Source organism: Phlebotomus papatasi, chromosome 2, assembly GCF_024763615.1.
Source record: "Phlebotomus papatasi isolate M1 chromosome 2, Ppap_2.1, whole genome shotgun sequence".
NCBI lineage: Eukaryota > Metazoa > Arthropoda > Insecta > Diptera > Psychodidae > Phlebotomus > Phlebotomus papatasi.
The window spans coordinates 79,511,032-79,532,213 of record NC_077223.1 but is presented as its reverse complement, the minus strand read 5'-3'; the positions used below and the strand labels follow the sequence as shown (position 1 = coordinate 79,532,213).

The window sequence follows — 21,182 nt, the reverse complement described above, 5'->3', positions numbered from 1 at the left end:
TGAAACCGAGATCTAGTTATCTCGCTCTCTCTCATAGGAAATTTTGAAAACTTGTTTACAAACAAAAGTTATTGTGTGTTGGGCATAATGCCTAAGTAAAATTAGCGAAGTGAGGTTAGGACCTTGATAGACCTGAGGATTAGCTGAGAGACGGCTTAGTGTAATTTTATTCGCCATAATGGTTAAACTTCATTTCAATCATTTTCCACTAAGTCGTCTCTCGGCTTAAGTTGTAAGTTTATCTAGGGCATTAGGTGAAACCCTCCGAAACTGATCAAGAAAAAATGAAAATTCAGTTTATACTTTCTAAATACTTTTTCAAAAGGTTCGATAGGCGCTGGCTAATTGAATCGTGTAGATAGTGAATATGTATATAAATTAATGAGGACTCATAGGGATTTTTCATGACTGCTTATTTGATGTGAATCGAAAAACCTGAAATCTAATTTGAAAAGGTTGGCAATGTATACCAACTTTGCGGTACGCTAGAACCTCGAGTGGGTCAGTGGATAGAGTAGTAGCTCTATGACTGCGAGGTCTTGGGTTCAAAGCTGAGCAGCAGCAGAAAAATATTTCTTATGCCATATCGGCTTTGAATTCGTCCAGTGAATGAATGAATAGTAATGTCAATGATGTATATTGGCAAGAAAAGTGAACCGCCTAAACAATAGAGGCTGGTACGAGAACGACTTTCGGCATGAAATTAGTACTTCAGTCGATACAAATATTCGCTGTCACTGATCCTAAACACACACCGAGAAGGGATGCTGTGATATAGTAACGGCACTGATTGCCCACAGAGCTGCGATATAGAGCGGCTACCCGTATCGGGGGATAAGATAGAATAGGAGTGGGGAAGCATAAGGGGCCCAATTGGTGGCCTGGATGCATCGGAATATCCGAAATGGAGAACTGACTCCTGGTAAAATCTTATCTTATCTTGCGGTACGTTAGAATACGTAAATGCCGTTAAAAGTAATCTACAACCAGTTTACAATTGATAAACTAGTTTGATCGACTTAGAACCATTTCTGAATTACTCAGGTCCCCAAGACCTTTCAAATGAACCCATTTGAACCCCATTCGGTTAAGAAATACGCTCTCTACGGTTGATTTATCATTTGTTTTTGAAACAGGTGCGATTATGAGAAAGACACACCTAAACTTGTTGGAAGGCAATATTTAAGGACATTTTTGTAAATATCTACCTAGAAAAACTTTAAAGCATTACTCGAAAATGAAAGAAAGTCCAAAATACACGATTTCGGAAGGCAAAGATAAACGTTACCACAACGTTTATTTCTCTAAAAATACTATATTTGGTAAGGAAGTAATTTTAAAATTCCTGAGTTAGCTTTTTCTTTATTGTGGGATTATTCGGAGAGAATCTCCGTCCGGATGCGGCAACACAACTGGTCGAATTTTCAACCCAGGGTCAAAAATTCAACTCTTCTACCAGAGCTTTCGACACGCTCCGTGTCTTCCTCAGTGGTCAAGTGTGTCAGTGATCTTTGGGTTTCGTTGGGTTTGAGCATTTTTGTGTTTGGTAGGAGGCATTCAGTGTTTTCACAAGGAATCCTGGATGGACACAACACGCAACCTTCAATCATCCGGCGACAACTCAAATGACGACTCAGTTGTCGCCGAATGATTGAAGGTCGTGTGTTGTGTCCATCCAGGATTCCCTGTGAAAACACTGAATGCCTCCCACCAAACACAAAAATCCCCAATCCCAACGAAACCCAAAGATCACTGACACACTTGACCACTGAGGCATGCGTGTCGAAAGCTCTGGTAGAAGAGTTGAGTTTTTGATCCTGGGTTGAAAACTCCACCTGTTGTGTTGCCGCATCCGAACGGAGATTTTCTCCGAATAATCTCACTGTTGCATCAACGGCAATTTATTTCTTAGAAACTTTTTATTTTTATTTTCTAACGGTTCTCGGGTTGAAGGATCCTCAGGCACCGGTTGCCATTGCTCGGAGTTTCAAGTTAGAGGATCAGCACCTCCCGGCCAGTACACGATTGTGTTTCAGGCTGAGGTCGTCGCAATTCTGCTCAAAGTTCAAATTTTCTCAGATAGTAAAGCTGCGACTGTCTATAACAGGATATGAGTCGCGTTCTATTCTCGTGACTGAGTGCAGGAAAATGTTAGAAGCGGCCCCACAGAAATATGACGTCGGTCTACATTGGGTACCTGGACACAGGGGTATAGCGGGAAATGAAGAAGCGGATTGGGTTTCCAAAATCCCGGGATTTTTTGTTTTGAATTTCGGGATCCCGGGATTTAAATATTTCACTAATCCCGAATTTCAGGATCCAGGGATCCCGAGAATCTAGGATTTTAGAAGGAAAGGACAGCGTACCTGCTGGGAGACAGTCGCTAGAGAGCCCGACAGATTGCTAATGTTCTAATTGGTCATTGTTTAAATAAACATCTGAATAGGATGGGTGTCCAATGTAACATAATGTGCAGAAGATGTAATCAAACTGAGAAGACGGTCACACCCCGAAAGCCAAAATCCCGAAAGCCAAAATCCCGAATTCTTAAAAGTGTCATAGCTACTCCCACGATTGCACCCGCGCTTTCTAGATGCAAAGGAAAATCTTATGTGTCTTGGAAAATTATTCTAAACATTTTCCCCCATATAATTTCATCCCTTTCAGGATTTTGAACTTTTGGGATTTTGGCTGCCACCGGAGAAATTTATGTCCACATTGAAGTAGTTTACTACTTACTTACTTACTTACTTATCCGGCGCTACAACCAGTTACTGGTCTTGGCCTGACTCAGGACCCGTCGCCACTCGAGCCTGTTACGCGCCACCGTTCTCCAATTCCGCACCCCTAATCAGCTGGCGTCCTGGTCCACGCCGTCGGTCCATCTGAGGCTGGGTCAGCCTCACCTCCTCGTAGCATAGAGTCCGCCCCTAAATTTCGAATTAGGGGGTATACGAAGGTTCATTAAGAAATCCGATTTCGAGTTAGAGAACTTTTCCTCAAAAAAGAGATTTTCTTCTAAATTAATTCTTATAGAATTCTATAAGTAAGGCGAGTAAGGCATTCTGTCTAACCAAATGTTCTTAAAGTCCTGTAGAAAATTGCCGTGTAGATGATGGATGTGTTATCGGTGAGGGAAACTCCGTCCGGATGCGGCAACACTGTTTCTGGAGTTTTCAACCCAAGATCAAAAACTACTTCTTCTTCAGAGCTTTCGACACGCTCCATGTCTTCCTCAGTGGTTGAGTGTTGTTAGAGATCTGTGGGATTCATTGGGTAGGGGACGTTTTGCATTGGCGGGAAGGTTCTAGGATTTTCACAAAAGATCTCAACAGATGCACCATTAGACACTCTTCGGTCATTCGGGGACAACTCAGAGCTCAGTCATTCGGGGACTACTCAGAGTTGTCCCCAAATGACCGAAGAGTGTCTGATGGTGCATCCGTTGAGATCTTTTGTGAAAATCTTAGAACCTTCCCGCCAATGCAAAACGTCCCCTACTCAACGAAACCCACAGACCTCTGACAACATTTGATCACTGAGGAAGACACGGAGCGTGTCGAAAGCTCTGAAGAAGAAATAGTTTTTGATCTTGAGTTGAAAGCTCCACAAACAGTGTTACCGCATCCGGACGGAGTTTCCCTCTCCGATAACACGTTCTTAAAGACTATTTGCATCGCTATCCATTTGGTTCAGGTGATAAAGAATTTCAGAGGTGCGACAAGCATTGAAATCCAAAATTCTTGTAACGATCCTTTTTAAAAATATTAGTTTTCTAAAGCGGGCTTCAAACTAGAGGTTTATCCCTGTTTCCGAAGGTCTAAAATCCTAAAACAGCAACCAATTTTATTGCCTTTTCAGAATCTAACAGGTCATTTGTTGTCCTTAATAATGCAATCCTAAGTATATTTTTTCCAAAAAAAAGATCGTTGATAAGAAATTAGAAGAGTTAAGCCACATAAATAAGCCTAAGGTCTAATGGTGCTATTCCAATTAAAAATTGGCCATGTTTTTTAGCACATTACTGTTCTCAAGTACTGAAAAAGACCATGTCTGTTCCCATATGTCATTTCAAGGAAAATAATGAGTAGAGAATATTAATGCTACTAATGCTGATTTTGAAACACGACGAGGACTGGGGAAAATATGAAGTTTTTGTTTAAGAACCTTACATCTTGTTTATCATGATAAAGAAAATGTACAAAATTCTATAAAAGTGAAAGCATTAAATTAATCTTGTCGATTTCCCAATCGAAATTCGAATATTCCTGCCGAGCAAGCTTTCACCCAATTACAATGTCATCTGACGTGGGAACAGTCATGGTCTTTTTAGTACTTGTGAACAGTAATGTGCTAAAAAACATGCTTATTTTTTCATTGGAATAGCACCATAAGGCTCGTATAAGACAGCCATTTTGCTTTTTGGATAGCTTTTTTCCTCTTTGAAAATTCCATCGTTGAAACGTACTCCCACAAGCTCTAAAAAATATTTTTTTTACACATTAAGTATACTCCCTCCGTTCCGAAATAAGTCGTACATTTGGCGAAGAATTAGGGATTAAGGAATGGTTTCAGAGAATGTTTTTGTTATTTGCAAATATCTTGTGTATGAACTATCCTCCATGTTCAGGGATAATATGGGGATCCTATCACGATGATAAGTTAAGGAATCGATATGTTGAAGTTGTTCATTTTTCGCGTTTTTTTCAAAGAGCTCCGGTAGATAGTTAATTACTACAAGATGGACTGTGATTAACATTACAGGCCAGAATTTGTTCTAAATTCTTAGTATGCACAAGTAGAACTCAACAGTTATTACCGATATGACATATTTTATATCTCAAATTTTGCAGAATGAGCAATAAAAAGAACATCCTTTTTTTATGTATTCGAATATCTGGATGCAAAATGGTGAGAGATAGGGACTTGGGACCTTCAGCGGACTCCCATAAGTTGACCGTGGGACCATTTATATGTTTATATAAAACATATCCAGAATTAAAAAAGAGAAATCGCACGACGTGTTTTCGAGCAATCCTAAAAGGATGATTTTGGAGGGGAAGGGGAGGGGTGGGGGAAAAATAAAGGACATATTAATGGTCCCAGGGTCAACTTATGGGGGGGTCCCCCGAAGGTCCCAAGTCTGTATCTCTCACCATTCTGCACCTATTTTAGATTGAAAATAAAACGCCAAAAATAAGACATTTTTAATACATTGATTCCTCAACATACCATCAAGACTGGACCCCAATTTTAGTACTGGACATTAGCAATAGTTTTTTACAAGAGATAATTGTTGATACACAAAACATTTACCAACAAACTTTTCCTTAACTCTTTCGCGTCCCACTTTTATTCAGCAGATGAATTCATGCAAAATTGAGTTTTTCCTAGTGCTTTATGATCAAATATAATAGTTCAGAGAGGAAAAAAATTTTCCATTGCGTGAAAACTCGGAAAAACCCCGGGTCATATATGACCCTGTTGTCCTCAAGGGAAGTGTATTTACCATTTTCAAAATCTATATCACGGGCTTCTTAAGAGTTTTTTTTTGCTTGAAGTTACTAATTTGGCCAAAACCATGGCAAACTGGATTGTCTTGATGAACACTGTACTCCCGGTGTTCAAGGAATCTTCCTGGTAATCCTTTGAACAGTCACTGTCACAATATTTTGAGTGATATTTGGCAAAAATAAACTTATCCACATATTTATTCACACACAATACAATTGCACAATATGAGACGCTTGCAGAATACTCTAAAATATTGCAAAATATGTTATAATTCATCAGATATAAGATGAAATGTCCAGGAGCAAGATGTCCCACCTACATTTCACAAAGAAAAACAATGTCCCAACTACATTTCGCTGCAGGTTTGGGACGAAAACACTGTTACCCTTGGGGACTATAGGGTCATATATGACCCGGAAAATTCTACACGCTTTTCTGGAAAATTGAGAGTAATTTATTATATCAAAATACGCAATATACAATCTTTGGATATTCTATTTTGTATTTCTAAAGAACTTTTTGCTGAAAAAAATAAAGGAATATAAATAATTTTGAAAAAGAAAAGTCATTTCACAAAGTTCGAAATTCGTGATTTTTGATCTCAAATATTTTCTTTTCCTGAATATCTGGAGTCTTGAGAAAATTAGCCAACACTGGTAAAAATAAAAGGGTCAAATTGACCCTTTTCCAAAGGATGGATCATATTTGACTCTTTGAAAGGGTCACCAGGTACCCTTCGAAAGGGTCACGGTTTTGACATCTATTTATTTCCGGAATAAACGAATAAAAAAACAATGAAAAAGTGATCTTTGGTGTTCGCTCAGATGAGAGAAATATGATATCAGTAATAAGTTTACAATAAAACATGATTATTCGTGATAAATGTGCATACTAAATTTCAAGAGATACAAAAGTGAACCTTTCAAAGGGTCAAATACGATCCATCCTTTTGAAAAGGGTCAATTTGACCCTTTTATTTTTACCAGTGAAGAATCTTACATCCTTCTATTATGATGTCGTGCACAAACCGATAGATTTCAATTAATGTAAATAGTCAAAAGAAATTGTTTTTTCCCCGGGTCATATATGACCATAATGACGCGAAAGAGTTAATCCCAATTTTTCCCAAACTTATTTCGGAACGGAGGGAGTATTGTTCTTTATTCTTTTAAAACGGATATTGACAGAAATTATTCCAAGCTTCGAACTAAAAGATCAAAACCTGATAAATTCTTGAATAAATAAATTCTTAAAATCTTAAATAAGATATATAGTTCAACCTCTATTTTGAGAGTCTAAAGTGCGGTAGATCATATTTTTCAATTTTTCTGTATAGCCGAAATAATTCCAAACTAGTTGATAAATGTTTAACATGTAAGAAAACGTTTATGTTGCTTTCTAGTGAAAATTGAGGGTTAAACCGATTAGATTCAGATTAAAATTTTAAGTTAATTTTAGTCAATATTTATTAAAAATTCCTAACGGCTAAAATTCATCCAGAAAAATTTAGTTATTTAGTATATGCACTGAATGGAATGAAAAGCTCAACATTTGGTGCTTTCGCAGATTAATTCTTTATATTAAAATATTAATATTCGTTTTTAGGCTGACCAGAGGTGCCTTTTACTACCTCACCGATGTCATTTTGGAACTCTTTCCGCATGAACAGAATGATGTCTACTATACTCCTGGTGTTGGACAGAAGCAGAAAAGTGGAAAGCTCTACAATGCTTACAGCAATTACCGCAGAAAATTATACAAAACTGGATTACTTGTACATAAACAATGAAGCTTTTCAGCACAATGATCTATCTAAAATTTTACTCTCAGAAGGATTATTTGGAATTTAGTTATGAGGCTCAATGAAGCTTAAAAATATTTTTTGAACTTTTTTTTTCTTAGTATTTTTGGATCACTTAAATACATTTTTTGTGTAACTTATTTTGATAAAAATTAAAATATCTAGGTTTTTCATGAAAATTGAGCATACGTTTTTGGTTTTATTCTCAAAGCTTTCGAACTAAGTGAAATTTCGCAAAGATTGAAATCCAATAACTGTGCTTCATTTCTTAAATATATCATAAGATAGTCTGAATAATTTATATAGAGTTGTTTTTTGACATGGAATTCCTCCAGAATTGTGGACTTTGTACATTTATTAGTGGTAAATAAATGAAGTAGAACTTAATAGTGAATATTTTCTTTTAACAATTAACCATTTTCTGTAGTTTTAACTGCAACTTACTTTTTGGGTTTTATAAAGTATTTTAAGTGTTTTTGGGTAGTTAAAGGATTTTATTTAATCGATACTTACTTTTCCAGATGCAGTCTCGGATTCGGATTCAATGGAAATCGTATACATGTCTCGTCAAAGAGGAGAAGGTGATGACTACAGTTGGCTGTTGACACCAGAAGTGAGTTTTTTTTTTGATTACTTTTCATCAAATCCCAATGGTTTTATTGAATTTTTTCTCAAATTTTTGCTTAGTATCTGGTGCAAATCCTCGAAAAGAATGATCAAAATTTGTACGAAAAGTATCAGATGAAGGCTTCACTCACCAATGCTGATAAGAACAACCTGGCTAGACTGATAATAACTGCGGTGCTATCGGAAAACTATCGCTTGGAGTAATTCATTGAGTTTTCTTTTTCACTTGTCCTTTGGTCATTTACTTAAATACTAAATTTTTCAGATTGCCAAGAAATGCAATGTTCTACCTTTGCGAAGTGATAACAGAAATCTTCCCTAAGGAAGATCCTACGGTTTACTTTACCCCTCAATGTGGTTCAATTGTTCCGCATTCGAAGGGTAAATTGTACCATGCTTACCATCTGTTTCGTTCGAAACTTAGAGAACAGGGCTACCTTGAGAAGTCCACAACGATACGTAGAAGGAGGCGTAAACGCTATGAGGATTACACGGATATGCCGTATATGTAGTTTCCTCGAAAGTGAAATGTACCTCAACGAAACAAACATTTTTATTTTCAAATTTATTTTCGTCATTTCATTTCTATTTTGCAGTTTAAAAAAAGAAAATTCCAATTAATTATTGAATATTATTTTGGACATATTTTAAATTCGAAATTTAATTAATTTTATCGTCTCCTATTCTGACGACGTAAATTAAATAAAGAGAATTACAAAGACAAAAAATTAAAATTTGGTATTCTAATCATAAATATTCTAAATTTTTAAATACTGGATTATTTTAATTGAAAATTTAAAATAAATTCAAGCTTCATTCACATCTTTTTAAATATTTCAGCTCATAAAATATTTCAGTTTCACCTCGTTCTCTAATTGGCTGGAATCTTGAGGACTTTCAAGCCTTGGCCAATCAGGAAACGTGATGGGTCCTGAAGGTTTTAAGGGATTAAATATTGAATTAATGCGGATAATGGCCCCTACACACTGGAGAAATTTATGTCCATATTGAACCAAATTCCCTACGCTTTTCTAGGAAAAACTCTTCAATATGGACATAAACTTCCCTAATGTAGAGGCCATAATGCTTAAAAATTAAACATTGAGAATAATTTGACTAAGAGACCTTCTTGATAGGAAGATTAAGGTTTTCACTAAGGCGCAAAAACTATTATTATTTGCCTTAAAAGCTTCTTTTGTACCTCTAAATAGCATTTTTATCAAATTTATGATTCCTACATTAAGAAAAAAACCTAAAAAGTTAAAACAACTCTATGGCAGAATTGAATTAACTCTACGAATATCGATGTAATTGCTACTTTTTTTCGTTGTAAATTTTAGTAAATAGAGTTGAAACTAATCTTCGTGCTAGTTGAATTAATTCGTCGGATATCGATGTAATTATTACTCTTTTTCGATGTAAAATTTCATCTCGACTGAAGTATATGCTTAAGTGTTTTCGTTTTAAGAATATACTTCAGTCAAGAAGATTTTCGTATGACAAAGTTCATATGGAACATCAACTAGGAATATGTCTAACAGTATTTCATGAAGACTTGTGCGTGCATCATATGTGATATTTCTCTCGGAATATAGGGAACTCGAAGTCAAGGAAATATTAATAAAGAAAATGATAAAATAAAAAAATAAAAAATTGCAAAACATATTCATTTTGGGATTTGAAAGAGTTACTTCAACTCTAAAAAAGGTTTTTTAAACTCTTGAAATGAGTTATTTTAACTCTTAAAATGAGTTATTTACACTCTTTTGTCATGTAAATTTTACTCGATTATTTTTCTATGTGACGACATTGGTTTTCGCAAGGAAGAATTTTTCTAATTCATTAGAGGCTTCAAAAATCCAAATTTTAAATGAAATATTTTTAAGGAAGAATAGGAATCATATTTTAAAGGCCAACTTAACGATTTAATCCTTACAATAATTTCTCAAAGACCAACTTTTGTATTTCCTGATAAAGATTTTTATTTTTAGAATATTCATTTTTTTTTTAATTTTTAAAATGAAACTCAAGAAATTTCAGAGCAAAGCATAGTTTTACACAGGGGCCTCTCGACATTTCATTTTTTCCATACATTTTTGCATAGAGGCACTGAAGACTATTGGCAAGTTTTTTCCTAAAGAGAATTGACTTATCAGTCTGATATATTTCGAAATCATGCATTAAAAGCTATCTAACAATATATATTTCATAATGTTCGCCGAAATAATACAAGAACTACGAGCAAACTTGTTTATGTCGCGATGCAATATCTGCAAAATTTTTACAAGGAAAAATAAAAAATAGCTTCACTTTTTATTAGGCTTGATAATTTTACATTTAAAATAAATTGATATTTTTTTTCTATGAAATATTTTACTTCCACCGCGTCCTCTGGTTCGCTAAAACTGTGAATGTTTCTAATCTCTAACCAATCAAAAAACTTAAACTTGGGGTAAAACATTCACTTACACGTAAACAGTGCGTAGTGGTGCGGAACCTTAATTGCCTAATGAAGTTTTTCCAATGTTTTAAGTATCTTTATACCTGCGGCTCTATAAGAAACGCCAAGTTAAACAATTCCCTAAAGTCGCTTAAAGTCATTTAACAACATAATTTTAGGACCATTATTGTGATTAGAATACTAAATTTTTGTATTTTATTAGAACGTCAGTAATTTTTAGTTTCTCATTCAATTTCATTTATAGAGTAGTTATTATCACTTTATATTCTTTATTCAATAAAATTAATTTTTATCATAAATTCAAATTTGTAGATTATGCAAAGACAATTTGGGAGATCACATAACGAATATTATATATATAGTAAAATCGTAAAAATAAGACAAATTTAAAATTCATATAAATATGTTATTTTTCTTACTGAAAATTTCTTTATTGTGACTTCAACCAATTGCCTAATTGTCTTAGAATTACGTAGAATAGTTATTTACTTAAACTTTAAATATTTGTATATTATCTTTACACATGTTCCAATACAATACTGTTACATGATTTTTTTCAATAAATTTTGCGAAATATCTCTAAATATAAATGTTTTGATTTTTACAGGTAAAAAAATATTCATGGCTTCTATCAGAATTAAGGGGTATGTGGGTCAAAAAGTCCAAAAAAAATATCATATTTTCTCTACATTTCAACAAATTGAAAAAAATTCAAACTCTTAAGCAATAAAAATTACAACAATTAAATTTTGAAAATTCAGCCGTTGAGGTCTCTTTTTCGGAGACAATTTTGAAAAACTCCCCGGTTAACAATATTTACTAAGAATTATTTTAGAACACTAAGAAGTCCAAATCAAACTCATTAAATTTGGATTAAAAATGAATTAATGGTGATTTTTTTTAAAAGAAGTTTCACATGCATATATTATATTTTGATATTAAGAACTTCAAAATGTATTTTTGAGAGGACTTTGAAGGAGTTTTTGATCAAGTTTTCTGAAAGAAAGCTCTAATATTGTCTTAATTAAGATAGCTTTTATTAGGGAATATCTCAAGCTTTTCACATCTGGCACCAAAATAATCAAAATCGGTACTGTAGGGGAAAATTGGACACTTTTGAATAGGGACAGTTTTAAAATTGAGTTTATTCTTCAATTTTTTAATGCAACTGGACCCTTAAAGTCCTTAAAGTGATATAATTTAGCTCAACGAATCATTTGTGATGCTAAAATACTTCATGATAAAGCTCAATTTCATTTGAAAATAGGAGAAAGATCCCAATTTCAAAGCTGTCCCAATTCAATGGTACCTCTATTAATTTGTTTTGGAAATTTTTTGAAAGAAACTAAACATGAAAAGTTTTGAGACTCTAAAGTGCATTTTTCTATTCAATTTTTTTATCGATTTTCCGGAATGTTCTTCATGGAAAAAAAGTAACAAGATTTTAACAAGATTTTACCTTACAAAATCTGTAAAATTCATGAAAGTTTAGTTTAATTTAGGTTTTAAAACACATATAGGGTAAGTAGGAAGGGTAACTAAAGATCTCTTACATCCGAAAATTTACTTATAATATCTCTTTGGCTAAGATAGGGAGACTTGACCTACCTTCTGAGAGGATTTGACACATGAGGGTCTTGAGGGAATCGAGGCCAGTATTTACTAGTACACAAGTTTTTTCTTGGCGTGTGATCCGTATAATGTTCAACGTATAATAAGTTTTGTTTGTAAATATGTTTTCGACATTGCTTATGAGAGTGAGCGAGATGTTCTAGATCTAGATTTCATTTACTCTCATAGAAAATTCGAAAACATATAAAACTAGGCTATAGAAAAAATTTTTGTAGCCACTAAAGAAGGTTCACATCCAGACCGAAAGCTCTGGGCAAGACAGAAAATTTATTTTTCTTCTTGAGGTTAAACAAAATTCTCACTGGTGATTACCAGAGGTGTCCTCAAAGAATATCCATCACGCCAGCTCATTATCCAACAATACAAAACAAAAGTTAACTATTGTGCGCTGGGCATAATTTTGTGATAAAAAACTTGGATTTTGGTAATTTATCAATGAACAGGGATGTGCTTTACACTGGTAAAAATGAAAGGGTCACTGCTGTTTTGACACCTATTTATCTCCGGAATAAACGAATGAAAAACAATGAAAAAGTCATTTTTGGAGTTCACTCAGATGAGAGATATATGATATGAATTATAAGTTTACGATGAAACATAATCTATAGTGATAATTGTGAATACAAAATTTCAAGAGATACAAGTAAACCTTTCAAAGGGTCAAATATGATACATTTTTTTCTAAAAAGGGTAAATTTGACCCTTTTATTTTTACCAGTGTACAAGCTTCATCGTCAACCGATTAGTGATAAGCGCGTTAACGGAATATCCCCAGAGAAAACCTAAATAATTTACAACCAATTTAGAATCCACGAAAAACATAAAAGTTTTATTGTTTAATTCACAAACTCACAACATAAAACTTAACACAATAAAATTATTTAAATTTTCATAAAATACAATCTAAAACAAACGTGTAAAATATAATTCATAATTCTTGTAATACTGATGTGTAGAGTCATGGAAGAAGCGGTCCTGTAAGGCAGTAAGTCTTCGGTCTAATCGAAATACTGATGCATTTGTTTAACATTTCAAAATTACTAAACATTTCTGGACAATCGACCGCTGAATAAGATATTCAGATCCTTAGAATTCAAAATGCAGTAGTAGAATGGATGGTCTACGACAAAATTCTCTGGTTCAATAGTCATACTAGTCAATGTGAATACAATTCCTGAAAATAAGTAAAAAACAAAATAGAAAATTTTTAGAAATTAGTAAAGGAGATTTTGAAATTGCTTCTTATATACAAATTGGTTACTTTTTGTACAAATTAAAAGTGAAGAACACTGCGAATCTAAAGCTAATGATAAAAATTTAATTAAATTAAATGTGAATTGTTTTGTTTATTTCTATTTATTTAAAAAAAATTGTTTTAATTTTCAGTGATGATAGCTCATGTGATATTTCCTCTATCTCTATAGAAAAACAGTATCCATTTCCGCTAAGTAATCTTATCATTTTGGGAGTAAATAAGTGAGGAGCATAAACAATGAAAAGCAGTGTACAAAAACTGTTCCTTGTTGTGGTAATTATATTTTTACAATTATCTTTTGCTGTAATTTTTATTCGAAACTGTTAAATCCGGTGATGGATATTGTGAGGACTAGCTCTGACGATAAGAGCGAATAATGGACACCTTGATTGCAAGAGATTCTCCGCGAACCTTCAGCGTTCTTTCGAATCCGTTTACGTCCTACTGCAATCCAACATGAACTAAACTAACATCCACTATAAGCAATGTCCTTCTGAAGGGGTAAATCCGTGTTTAATACTAAGGAATTGGCGTCTCTCCGAGAAACATGATATCATCAAATGCTCTTGGACATCGAAGGGTTTAACACTCTAATGACAAGACACTTTTTACGGACTGAAAATCAACAATAAAAATTAAACTGAGAAACATAATCAATGATAAGTCTTACATCTAACCTTGGAAAGTCCAACAGAGTCTGATTCGGTGTATTTTGTGCTTCTATGAACGATAAGTACAAAAATAGCCTAAAAATTCAAGTAATTTTTCTGACAATACCAATGAATAATATTTTTCGCTTTAATGAAAAATATTACGTATGAGTATTGTAGTTTTTATTGCCAAAAGGGTTTTGCTTAAAAAATATTAGAAGTATAAAAAATAAATAAAATCAATTATGAATTTGAGAATTTAAAAATTCGCCATTTTTGAGCTTAAATATTTACTACATAGCAAATAGCTAGAGACTTGCAAAAAAATTCTAGATTCCTTCAATCTTCTACTTTACAATTATGTACAGACATAAAAAAAATAACTTTAGGTAGTCAGGAAAAATTATTTTCTTTATGGGACACCGGTGTTCCAATCGTCCTTAAAGGGTTAAGCGTTAGGAAGAAGCTTTGCTACAATAATTTAGGTTATATATATATATATATATATATATATATATTAAATCTTGTTAAGAAGTACAAATTCTCTGATCGCCGCAAGAAAAAGTATCAAAACGAGTCAAATAAAATTTAATTATATTCAGCTGACGAATTAGTTCCACCTTTCACTATAGATGAGACCTATAGGGGAAAGTAGGGTACCTTTGAATTGGGGTAGTTTATAAATTGGGTTTTTATCCTTTATTTTCAAATGTAATAGAGCCTTATCATAATGAAATTTTTCTTCAAAATTGGTTTGTGGAATTAAATTATACGTATTATGGTAAGGTTCAATTTCATTTAAAAATAGGGGAAAGAAGCCCAATTTCAAAGTTGCCCCAATTCAAAAGTGCCCCATTTTGCCCTACCATGAAATACATAGGTTTTGGCAGACGCATCAATTTTTGTTCCAAATTAAACAACGAGTATTTAGGAAAAGCATTGTAGGGTAGTAATTCTCTAAAAATCGGACAGCACTGAAAGTTGATGATACTAGTGTCGGACTATCAAAAGCAACTTCAGTAGACAAATAAATATGAAGTTAAGTTACTTCATAGAGCATAAAACATATGCTTAATATGGGAAGAACTATTTTAAAAGTACCGATCTTTCTTAATATTGTAGATGATTGATGTCAAAGAACAATTTTTCTAGAATAAACCTTATCACTTAATTTTCATCTAGATGTTTTTTGTTAGTTCAAAATTTCCTCATATAATTTTCCTCATCCCAAGTAGCAGTTAATTCTTCATATTAATATAAAGTGTCCTCGAGTTGACCGGTTCCTCGACTCGACCGGTGGTCAATATTTGAATGTTTGATGGTGAATTTATATAAAATTGTCACTGATTCGTATTTATTTATGGAATAATTGACCTGTTAGTGTTAGATCATACGCCAAGTATTAGTACGAATATAAATAAATTGAATAAATAACTCTACCGGTCGAATTGAGGAAACGGTCGACTTGAGGGCACTTTACCTTAACTTGAAGAAATCTTTAAATACATTAACATTTTATTCTACTTATACAACCTCCTACTAAAAATTCCAAAGAATCCATGTGAAACCTGTAAAATTTTTGTTTTTCATTTTTTCTAGGAGAAGAAGATATTTCTAAGGAAAGTTTTCAGTTGATGACCTACGACGCATCAAAAACAGTGATTGAGAAAAGCGATCACTGTGACTTATTCTTGGAAAAGCTACAAACATTGAAGGAGGTAAGAATTTCTTTACGGAAATGATAACATAAACTCAAAAGCAACAAAGCATTTTTTACTTGACTTCCTTAACCCTTTAAGAATTAATAGGCCACCGGTGACCCTAAAAAATTTTCCTAAAATTATGTTTCGCCAGAAAAAAATTATTTTTTCGAACCCCCAATTTTTGACTCTCTCATCCTTAACTCTTTCGTCTCTTTTGGGACTCTGAGTACCCAAAGAAGCATATGAATATTCTATGAAAAACAATGTTTTTTAATTATTTAAAATTGACAAAAATCCGATTCTTGTGGATGATTACATACTATAAGGATGTCCAAATGTGAAATATTTTTTTGTAGGACCTCAATTAATTCCTGAGCTTAGATATTTTTGATTAAAAAATAGTGAAATTGGCTTGCAGCATATGCTGTGGTCCGGAAAGAGTTAAAGGGCTAACCTGTAATTTTCTGTAAAATTCTGTAATTTTTGTGGCATTGTCACACGTGAGTTCGAAAACTGACAATACAAAACCAATTGAGATTTTTTTTTCTCATATGAGTTCGAAAATACAGTCTCTTGATTTTGTATGAAATCTCTTTATTTAATGATATTGTGCAAATACAGTCCGTTTTGGTTAATTTGTTTAATAAAATTCATTGGCATTTGAATTGTCATAGGGCAAGTGTGCCAAATTCCGGCCAGCTTGCAATTTCGGCCACTTTTTTTGTTCCTCGAATTTCCATGAACTTTTAGATTTTACGTACTCTAGAGAATATACAATGCAGAAGAATAACAAAAAATGTAGCTTCGACAAACGAGATGACGACGTGAAAAAGATATTGGAACAATTTCCGAAGGGCAAGGAACTATGAAAATGAAGGTGGCCGAAATAGGGCACCAAAGCTATGTCTATATTTTTATTCATTTTAAAATGCATTAAGAATGATTTTAGAGTAAATAAAGACGGTAAACTCTTTACAAGGTTCCAAGCAACACTCTTTAGGAAGAAAGAATAAAAAAATTAATTTGTATTTAAAATATTACATTTCAAACTTGAGACCTCGACGCTTGCATGCGACTATGCCGAAATTTGGCACACTTACCCTAAATCACAAAAATGTGACTTCTGACAATGCCTCGTGAGTTTAAATGATAATGTCACGGCTACAGAATCACATTTTCGAAAAAGCTCTCCTGAGATTCGAATGCAATTTGTCATATGGCATTGCCATAGTGTCACGAATTCTCTTCCTGGTAGCCGCTGGCATGGACTGCTTCAGGTTTCTATCTTTGTCCTTGTCAGTGATCACCAGCAGTGTGTAGTGCACTGTATTGAGACCTCATGACTTGCGACCTTGTGACACCAGGGTTTTCCAAAAAAAAAACTTTAAGTAGTCCCTAGTTCCTTTTTCAATTTTTTATAGGAGGATCCTGAATTGGATTTTGTTGTCGAAGATGTTGAGAGTATCTCCATGGAATGTGAGACCACCAAGGAATGCATAAACCTCAATTTTTCACAACCAGAAGTCACACATCCGAGTTCTCTGATATCTAGTCCATCGAATGTGTCGTCGAAAGTGTCTAGTCCTACAATGAGGCAGCTTTTATCAACCACCGAAGGCCAGATGTTAAAATGCATGTACGAGAGTGGAAAAGGAGAACTTGAAGGCAAACAGCGAGTGTCAATATCAGAGTTCTTTATCGCAAGAGAATTCGAAAATCGAGGTTTCCCAAAAACGTTCACAATTGATGTCAAACGCTTCATACAGATGCGTGACGAAATCCACTCAGAGTTCCCAACCGTGGATAAAAACCTTTTCTTCGTCCCGTATGAGAAGGAGACCAAGACTTTCGCAAAAGGTCACCTATATAAGGCATTTAATAATTTTAAACGTAATATGGGGCTGACAAAGGCAAAAAAGAAGAGAACTGATGTGACCGGCGACCACGATTCAAGTGATGCCCACGATTTTGTAAAGCATCATCTTCAGCCAGAAGAAACTATAAAAGAGTTCTGGACAGCCTCACGCGCGGAGAGATTGGAAGGTTTTAAAACCTTTTATGAGTATGTCATTCAGTACCCTATTTTGAGTACAGTGAAAGGGTACGAATACTTCTTGCAAGATTTTGAAGAAGAATTTCCAGAGCAACACAATTTCGCAGAGAACTGGAACAAGGCAAACAAGGAACTCACGGCCTATGGACTTTCAAAAAATTCACGATTCTTCAAAAATCTTCAAAAAGAGATGCACGAAGATCTCATGGGACTTCATGTGCTGGGTTTCCATCTGGGTATGTTCTATTATGCTTTTTATAACAAAAAAATTAGATGTAAATTCACCTTTGTTTTATTGTAGCTGTGTCATCCTACTCATCCTGGGAATCGAATTCCGATGGAACCAAGAGAAAACGCAATAAATGCTCAAAACAGGAAGTTTTGAGCGCACTCTTCATTTATCAAAAGGTTAGTATTACTTAAATATTTATGATATTTTTTTTTATTAGAACAAAATACAATATTTTGGGGCACAATTATATTTCAAAATTGAAGTAATTCTTCTCTGTTAGTGTAAATTAAGCTAATTCAAAACTTGCTCTAAATGGAAATTTTTCTCTATTCCAAATGGAAACGTCATTGTTTTCATGATAAATACGGTACTAAATTACTATATTTATATATTTTCTATACCACAGTTTCATTATTTAGTTAATTTTGCTCCAAATAAAGCGAAAATCCATTCATATTCACAAATTTTAATTTGTTAATTTCTCAGAAAAATTAAAAGTTTACCTTTTCACCATCGAATTTTTCATCGATCGACCTTGTTTTTCAATGTAAAACACAATGAGGTGACTGTTGTTTATTCGTTTTGTTTAACATTTATGTCATATTTTTGGCTAATTTTAGTTAAATTAAGTGCTAACTTTATTGTTAACGGTACGTGAAGTTTTCAAATGAAATAATTACCTATTTCGTGAACAAAAAGGGTTTTTCTGAAGTGTCTGCAAATGCTTCAATAGGAGACCCCGGAAATATGATTTTTTTTGGAGAGATTTTTTTATTGGTTTAAATTAGAAAGGAGAAAAGACCAAGAATAAGAACAAATTCCACACTCAGGAGCAACTCAAAAAGGTTTTGGAAGCCTTTCGTCGCGGTTTTACTTACACTGTTTGTCTCCAATTAGAAACTTTCCTTGTCTCCATTTGGATTAATTTGTTTCCAATAGAAGTATTTCACACTCGCGTATTTTTCTTCTATTTAAGGCGTTTTCAAATTATATCTAAAGAATTTTCACTAAAAAATAACATTTTAGAAGAGTCAAGGAGCAAATTTATGTAATCCTCTTCAGAAAAAATATGAACTTAATGTATTGAATCTTCTGTCAAAGTTAAAGCGTTTGGAAATGGTTTTGAATTAGGACATTTACCCTATTTCTTTACCATTTTTGGCATGCAGTGTATCCGATAAAAAAATTTAATTCTCTACAAGGATGTAGTGTTGAGAATTAAGAAACTTTTCAGAAAATTTTGGACATTTATTGTCTCAAAAAGTCAATAGGGGGAAGTAGGGCACCTTTGAAATTGGGATTTTTCTCCTATATTTGAGTTTATCTGAGCCATATCATTATGTAATTTAGCTTCTCAATCTGTTTGAGAAGCTTAATTATATGACGATAAGGCTCAATTTTATTTAAAAATAGATAAAAAATCCCAATTTCAAAGGTGCCCCACTTCCCCCTACACAGGATTTCGACTGGTTATTCGTCTTCCATTGTTCCCCGTAAACCGTTTCGGACATAATGTTATTTTTGTCCATCCATCTGCATGTTATCAGAGCTGCAGGCCAAACGTATCGAGATAGAAATTTAGGACCTTCACGGGACCCTCCCATAAGTTAGTCATAAACGTTAAAATGACCGAAGAGCGTATTTTTCAACTAAATGGAGATCATGTTTAAGCTCATTGGAAAGGTATTGGAATTTTTAACAAGACTGAACTGGTTCCGATTGCTTATGAGCTGGTAGTGAATCGGTTGTTAATAGATAAGTAGGGGAGACTGGGGCAAAAAGTCACAAATCGAAAATTTCAAAATTCAATATCTTCCAAGATAAATAAGATAGCGACTTAAAATTTTTTCCATAGATAGCTTGCAGACCTTCTTCGATGTTGTATGTTTCTTAGAATTCGAACAAGGAACTTAAAAAATTAAAAAATATATCAAAATTTTTAGCCCTATTTTTGAAATATTTTCCTTGAATCAATCATTACCTATTTATTATTCAAAATTTATGCACTGATGATTATTTCCTAAATGATTTGGATTTTTTGAATACGAAGCCGCTATCTATTTTAGAATTATACAAATATTCTTCTCTCTAGAAATATTTTTAATAATAACGACCACTTGGGGTAAAAAGTAACAAAAGGTATGGAGCAAAAAGTAAGAAAAACCGAAACAATTTATGATGTCTCACTGCAAAAGAAACGTCAATGCTATGTGTCGCCGCTTGTTGTTTGCATTGGTCAAACGATTTGCAGTATTTTGTGTGTTTTTTCGAAAATAGCTTGAAAAGCGTTTTTATGGTTCAGATAGAGAAAACGGTGTTTTACAAAGGTGTAGAGGAATAAATTTCCTATGAAAATATGTTATCTAGGTATTTTGTTTTTAATTTACGGAATCCCGTAACAAAGCGAATCAAAATGTGATAATATCCCATGCCTGATACTATTTGCCCCAGCATTTCTGAGTATGGTCACAAAATTACCTTTTAGAAATTGGCTCGATAAACGTATTTCCTTACAAAATAGAGGAAAATGATTTTCACAAAGTTGTAGAGCGGTAAATTTCCTATAAAACTGCGCTAATTAGAAATTTATTGGCCGTTCGAGTAGTTTGTAAAAAAAAATAAAATATCCGTTTTGTGACTTTTTGCCCCAGTCTCCCGTAATTTTTGTCCAAAAAACAACAGAATTTTTCCTAAACTACTTTGGGCGATATTTAGGATGATGTATAAATCGGTGCAAATAATTTCTGAATCCTTATGGTGTGAAACAACTTTTGAGATAATAATTTTAATCACGAGTTTCAGAATTTCACAAAGTATTGAATGCTTTGGCACTACTTTTCCCTTGACTTTATATTTATGTAAAATGTATTTATTTAATTAATGTGTTTATTTTTAAATATTTTTGGCTTAGTGTTTAGTCAATATGCTCTTTAGAAGCTTGAATTACTTCCTTTTTCGTCTTTAGGACAATCGCCTTCTTTTAGAGGAAGTGGCCAAACATTTTTCAAAACGTGACAAATCACCGATTTTGGCATTCGTTGGCACGAGTAAAAGGAACCTTACGGAATTCTACGTTGCAGTTGACAAAGACGTTTTGTACCCGTTCGATAACGTGACCCAGGCAATAGATGCATACATGAAGATGTGCATAGTTTGCAGGAAGACGTATCCAGTGGTCACTGCACCGGTCTGGACCTACATTCAAAAGTATGTGTTCCGGATTGAAGATTCAACTGACAAGTTTTTGTCTGTTT

At 33.7% G+C, this 21,182-nt stretch overlaps 2 protein-coding genes across 8 annotated transcripts in view; one reads left to right on the top strand and one right to left on the bottom strand.

Moving 5' to 3' along the window:
* Nucleotides 1-18,177, top strand: part of LOC129804580 (longitudinals lacking protein, isoforms F/I/K/T-like) — a 150,251-nt gene extending 132,074 nt beyond the window's left edge. For all 6 annotated transcript variants that reach the window (XM_055852004.1, XM_055852001.1, XM_055852005.1 and 3 more), the window contains 3 exons: nt 15,540-15,658; nt 17,065-17,932; nt 17,998-18,177. In XM_055852004.1, the coding sequence (XP_055707979.1) occupies nt 15,540-15,658; nt 17,065-17,932; nt 17,998-18,119 (1,109 nt within the window). In that variant the 3' untranslated portion in view covers nt 18,120-18,177. The remainder of the gene's footprint in view (nt 1-15,539; nt 15,659-17,064; nt 17,933-17,997) is intronic.
* Nucleotides 12,837-21,182, bottom strand: part of LOC129804584 (serine protease inhibitor 42Dd-like) — a 60,392-nt gene continuing 52,046 nt past the window's right edge. For both annotated transcript variants that reach the window (XM_055852059.1, XM_055852044.1), the window contains exon 5: nt 12,837-13,209. In XM_055852059.1, coding sequence (XP_055708034.1) covers nt 13,076-13,209 — 134 coding nt within the window. In that variant the 3' untranslated portion in view covers nt 12,837-13,075. The remainder of the gene's footprint in view (nt 13,210-21,182) is intronic.